At 36.2% G+C, this 6,732-nt stretch overlaps 1 protein-coding gene across 1 annotated transcript in view; it reads left to right on the forward strand.

Annotated features, from left to right (window-relative positions):
- The first annotated feature begins 4,104 nt into the window (after positions 1-4,104).
- The window catches only part of LOC130046769 (thyrotroph embryonic factor-like), a 9,323-nt gene continuing 6,695 nt past the window's right edge, over positions 4,105-6,732 (forward strand). Inside the window, exons 1-2 of the mRNA XM_056139589.1 lie at positions 4,105-6,359; positions 6,503-6,732. The exon at positions 6,503-6,732 is cut by the window's right edge and continues 113 nt beyond it. Coding sequence (XP_055995564.1) covers positions 6,686-6,732 — 47 coding nt within the window. The 5' untranslated portion in view covers positions 4,105-6,359; positions 6,503-6,685. The remainder of the gene's footprint in view (positions 6,360-6,502) is intronic.

A 6,732-nucleotide genomic window follows, 5' to 3' on the forward strand; every position in this document is an offset into this window, starting at 1 on the left:
TTGACGGGCATTTACCATGAATTATCTGAATTTCTCTTTATGACATAAAATTAAAAATAAAATAAAATTTCTAAACTCTACGCAGAAATACGAAATCTCTTAATTGGGTTAATTTACAATAAGGACATTGAATCAAGAAGTCATAGAGTTATGTATGATGCTTATGAATGTCAAGGAAAGTCCATCTAACAGTTGCGCAAGGCAGGAGGAGGGGGGTGGGGTTATTGTGCAATATGCGTATTGTAAAATCGATGTGAAATTTTGATACGTCTTTTGGATGTGTTAAGTGTTAAAACCGCCGGTGTATGCTATGTAGATGGGTGTTTATACAAATACTTACGATTTTCTAGCTGTATAAGACAAAAAATACGTTGTTGATACGTATTTAGATGTAATTGAAATTTCGCATTGTGTATTGCGTCATGTTTCTTGAATGACCTATTAAAACACCGTTTTGTTTTTCAAACCTCTTGTTTTGATATCCAGTGCTGATTTTGAGCCGATGAAAAGGGAAAGGACTGAGAAAAACGGGAACTTCTGAAATTCACGACTTCCTTCAAGACAACTAAATCTTCATCAAAAAATGTCAAATTTGCACAGCAGGTGCTCGTTTCATTCATCAATAGTATACCCCATGCACACAGCGATCGGAGCAAGATAACTGACGTAACTGGTGATTTACTTCCCCTGGGGACTATCGTGATTTCTGCCTGTTTCATCAGTGAAATATGAGGCGCGTGTGGTACTTTTTAAATTGAAATAACTTTGTATAAAATCAAGATATTTCCGCAAAAATGGTTTCATTGGAAAGAAGAATGATGACATTTGCTATTTCAATCACTTATTAATCCTAAATTTATTTATACATTTTTTTAAATTGCTAATTATTTCAAATTTCATATGAGTGAGATCTTTGGTTTTGTGAAAATATTCAATTTTCGGTACTATAATGGAATCTGCATCTGGTTAATTTGGTATCCTAGAAGAGCCCATTAATTACGCTTAACAGATTAAACCAAGTTGATACTCACGGGTGATTAGTGTTTCAGATAATGGCCCCCTAATCTGGCAGGGGTTGTACGTATTTAGCCTTTCTTCAAAGCAGGGGTAACACATTAAGAAGACTAAATACTGATTAAAACAAATAAATAAGACTAAAGTCTGACTGGATAATATGACGTTTTTAAACGTGTACACAAATCATACAGAAATCATCGATGTAACTGTTCATTACAAAAAATTTAAGCTAAAACATTTCCTAAATTTTGGTTCTAAAGAAGATGTAGGTCAAATATCAAGGGCGCTAGGTATAGTGACGTTGAATTGCAAGTGTTCAAAATGCTCAAAACGGTAAGAATATCTAGTGACAAACTTGATATGCAGGACAGAACACACATTTTTGGTCAACGCTTTAGAAGCCGGCAATAGAATTATGGCCTACGTCGTCAGAGTCTTGATATCCTGCTACGGAGGGGACTGTCGTAAATCGTGCCAGAAATATTACCTCGCGTGTTGGGCCCTTAAAACGAATAATTTGATATCTTCTGTGTTAAGGAGACATTTTGATGTTCATATGAGTGACCTTGACGGGCATTTACCATGAATTATCTGAATTTCTCTTTATGACATAAAATTAAAAATAAAATAAAATTTCTAAACTCTACGCAGAAATACGAAATCTCTTAATTGGGTTAATTTACAATAAGGACATTGAATCAAGAAGTCATAGAGTTATGTATGATGCTTATGAATGTCAAGGAAAGTCCATCTAACAGTTGCGCAAGGCAGGAGGAGGGGGGTGGGGTTATTGTGCAATATGCGTACTGTAAAATCGATGTGAAATTTTGATACGTCTTTTGGATGTGTTAAGTGTTAAAACCGCCGGTGTATGCTATGTAGATGGGTGTTTATACAAATATTTACGATTTTCTAGCTGTATAAGACAAAAAATACGTTGTTGATACGTATTTAGATGTAATTGAAATTTCGCATTGTGTATTGCGTCATGTTTCTTGAATGACCTATTAAAACACCGTTTTGTTTTTCAAACCTCTTGTTTTGATATCCAGTGCTGATTTTGAGCCGATGAAAAGGGAAAGGACTGAGAAAAACGGGAAATTCTGAAATTCACGACTTCCTTCAAGGTATCACACCGGTAATTATTTTCACTATATATTACTATAGAAAGGAAAAAATCATTAAAAATCAGTTTACAAAATTGATGCCGAATAACGCAGTCAGACACGTTCTATGTTACCTATCTCGTCTGCCGACACCAGAAAAACAACACCCTACGCGGCATTTTCGAAAAAAAATTACCCGCAAACAAGACTACCCTCAAATCCACGTGTTTTTCACATGTGTGTAAACAGCCGGAGTGCACCTCAGGAAGTAGCCTCAGCTACCAACAGCAAATAGTTCCTTTGTCATTTTGATTGGACAATTACCGGTGTGATACCTATAACATAACCCAGTCACGGTTTCCGGGGGAAATATTTTCGGTACGGTTTCTTCTAATACAATATATATATACGATCCCGATACAATAATATATTTTTGTAAACATTGTCATTATGTGCGATTATATGTGACAACTAATACTAGCAATAACTCTAATTGGATATGAAATGTTATGATATACAGGTGAATGAAAAACTTTCACAAGGTTCTGGTATATAATAGTTATAACTTAAAAATTAATTAACAGATTGCGTTTCAACAAGTGACCTAGTTAGACTACTATTTAGCATGTTGTATCACAGAAGTCGGCAGGTCTACCAATGTATACAACGCGAAGCTCACTGGTTATTTACATTGTAGACCTTTACAGATAAAACTGCCGACTCCACATTTGTATGTACATGGTGTACGCACGGCGGAAATGAAATGGATTATATTAATCTTCCACGGACAATATTCTGGGAAGAGTAATTGGGGTTGAGGGTTAAGGAATCCCATCCCGTCTATCAAGATAAGTATATGAAAATTACATTGATCAGTGGAATGAATACAATTAAAAATACCCCATCTGAATTACATGAAGTGTTGATTGTTTAATGTGACCCTAGTTGATAACTGGTCAAAAATCAACATAACCAATTCACCGAGAAACGTAACTCAGTCACTGAAACAAAATCCAGTTACTGAACAGCATAACCCAGTCACTAAAAAACCTAACCCAGCCACTGAACAACATAACCCAGTCACTGCGAAAATCAACCCAGTCACTGAACAACATAACCCAGCCACTGAACAACATAACCCAGTCATTGAACAACATAACCTAGTCACTGAGAAACATAACCCAGTCACTGAGAAACATAACCCAGTCATTGCACAACATAACCCAGTCACTATACAGCATAACCCAGTCTCAGAGAAACATAACCCAGTCACTGAACAACATAACCCAGTCACTGAACAACATAACCTAGTCACTGAGAAACATAACCCAGTCACAGAGAAACATAACCCAGTCACTGAACAACATAACCCAGTCACTGAACAACATAACCCAGTCACAGAGAAACCTAACCCAGTCACTGAACAACATAACCCAGTCACATAACAACATAACCCAGTCACTGAACAACATAACCCAGTCACTGAACAACCTAACCCAGTCACAGAGAAACCTAACCCAGTCATTGAACAACATAACCCAGTCACTGAGAAACTCAACCCAGTCACTGAACAACATAACCCAGTCACGGAGAAACCTAACCCAGTCACAATACAACATAACCCAGTCACTGAACAACCTAACCCAGTCACAGAACAATATAACCCAGTCACTGAACAGCATAACTCAGTCACGGAGAAACCTAACCCAGTCATAGAACAACATAACCCAGTCACTATACAACATGTTGTTCAGTGACTGGGTTGAGTTTCTTAGTGACTGGGTTAGGTTGTTCAGTGACTGGGTTATGTTGTATAGTGACTGGGCTAGGTTTCTCTGTGACTGGGTTATGTTGTTCAGTGACTGGGTTATGTTGTATAGTGACTGGGCTAGGTTTCTCTGTGACTGGGTTATGTTGTTCAGTGACTGGGTTATGTTGTATAGTGAATATATATATATATATATATATATATATATATATCACTTTTTAAGCCCATAATTGTATTATTTACATTTTCTATGTATTAGGATAAACTTAAATCCATCATTACAGTCTGTTCATTAAACAGAATAAAATAAATTAAGATGATGGCCTCTTGTATTGCCACACTATAAAAGAGTGATATTTATACTGCAACCGAAAATGTGAATTATTTCATTAGTAACATGATGCTTAATTACATCTTCTCTTGCTTTCAGTTGTTTCTTTTTGTTGCTGTTTTTGTCTCTGTCATGTCCTTGATGGCATTCCATTACTTTTTTACCCATTATTATGAGAGGGATGCCATCATATTCTATATGGGGTTTGGCATTTTCCTGAGTGTCCACAAATCTGATATGGGATTTATCAACCTTTCCTTAATCTACAGTAATTGCAAAAGAAAATGCTGAATTTAAGTTAATTGAAAATTTGACCTTTTTTGATAAAGGTGTTAATTTGAACCAACTTAAATCTACACTATGAAAGGATGCTTTCATAATTTCAAATTTTCTTGACCTGTGGTTCTTGAAATTATTTTTTAATGACCCTATCTAATTTGCATTATTTCCTTTATCTCCCTATGCAAGAAGATTTGGTCCTTCACTTGGACAAACTTGAATTCCCTCCAACCAAGGATACCTTGTGGCTAATTTGGTTGAAATATGCCCAGTGGTTCTTAAGAGAAAAAGATGAAATTGTGTTTACGATGACAACACCAATGACAGACAACAGACAAACTTCAATTAGAAAAGCTCAAGTTAGCCTTTGGCTCAGGTGAGCTAAAAATGTTTACAAGATGTACTGAAGAACCAAGAAATAACTTTACCAACAATAAAATATAGCAACAGGATCTTACCCAGATCCTTTCCAAATTGTTTGGAACTTTTTAAACAACGGAACCTGGAGGAAGTTGCATATTCGTACTCCTGTAGCAACCTGTCCAATTTTGTGGAAGATGTCACATATCCACAGAGTGATGTTGATCTAGCATCGAACAGGTCTTTCCAAGCGTCACTACTGATTTGAAAGACAACAAGCAACTGTCAACACTAGCGAAATTTGTCACACACACACACCCCCCCCCCCCCTCATTTTCCTAGAGTAAATTGAACCCGGGCATTATGTCTTCAAAATTTTTTATCAAGCTGTTGAGATTTTTTTTTATACATAAGTAAGTAAATTTTATCTAAAGTCAGCACTGTGTACAAACATAAAGTTGATAAACAAATAACATGAGCTCTATGTACAGAGATCTTAAAACGAATTTAAAAATAAAATTATACCTATTTCAAGATTATCTTAATACAACATTCATACCTAGTTTCTCCAGCCATCTCTTATAGTTGCTGATATGAAAAGTAGACTTCATACACATAAAATATGGATATCATTTTGTATTTCCCGCTTCGAAAAAGGTTCAATGTCACCAAAAATACAAAATACCAAAATACAATCGAGTTCGGTGTTCAAGAACATTGTAGATGTGAAAACCGTATCGGAAATATTTTCCCCGGAAACCGTGACTGGGTTGTTATAGACTCTACCTATATTTAGAGCGACCCTGAGCACCAGCGACAGCGATCACCGCTACGCTCCACTAATACCTCTGTCAACGTCTAAAAAGTTATATCAAAATGTACAAAAACTAACTTAGCATATCGAACTGTAATGATAATATCTGAGCAAATCAAACACTTCTCTGAATTTTTTAAAATCAGAAGATGGTAAATATGAGACACCTGATCGAATTAGTAGGTTTATATAAATATTCATTCATTCAATAATACTAGTATAATCATGGAATTCGTTGTTTTTGTGAACCTACTTTAAGATTTAAAGCATAAAACTTAAACTTATAAAATTATTATCCATCATGCTATAGGTATAGGTAAGTTTTGCCAAGAATCGTTGTAGCGCAGCGTAATACGCCCCCTGATGAGAGATTGCCTCGCACCAATCGTAACTACTCGGCTATTTCCGTAACCGCAAATGAACCGGTTACGGAAAAGGACGAGCGGGTGATCCGATTGACTTATTTTAGAGGATATCCGAAAATACCGGATATGACTTCAATAAACGTAAGCATTATTTTTAGAAATCTTGGTTATTTTATCAACCCTTGATTGGCTTGCAATAGTGTGTGTGTCACTTGCTAATTTTAGAATTTGAGATTACACCATATAGGCGGTTGCCAGTGCAATATACCGACATTAGAACGAATGTAAGGAGTGAGGAAGAACGTAGCCCGCAAACCAGGTACAGTAATTTATACTTAATTAACTAAGGAAATTAATAAGATGATATATATATATATATAAAGCCAATAAGTACAAGATTTATCACAATATAGAATCTACTCAATTTAAGGACTCAAAGTTAAGATTTTGTGGTATTTTCAGTAATCCCGGCAGAGTCCGGCGAAGAAGTCGCAAAAGCTCCAACAAAGGAAAGGCTGCTAGCAAGAAAGGGAAATTCTCAGGGTGCGACGGATAATTGACAAAATCCTACCACTACGGACTGATACTTCTAAAGCAGAGAACGAACAATGTACGAAGACTTTTGTGAATGCATCGCTCCGGACCATGGCGAGGGCGCAGTCGTCCCCAGATCCCTGGACGAATTGGTTGAA

The sequence above is a fragment of the Ostrea edulis genome, chromosome 6 (genome assembly GCF_947568905.1).
Source record: "Ostrea edulis chromosome 6, xbOstEdul1.1, whole genome shotgun sequence".
In the NCBI taxonomy this organism is placed as follows: Eukaryota; Metazoa; Mollusca; class Bivalvia; order Ostreida; family Ostreidae; genus Ostrea; species Ostrea edulis.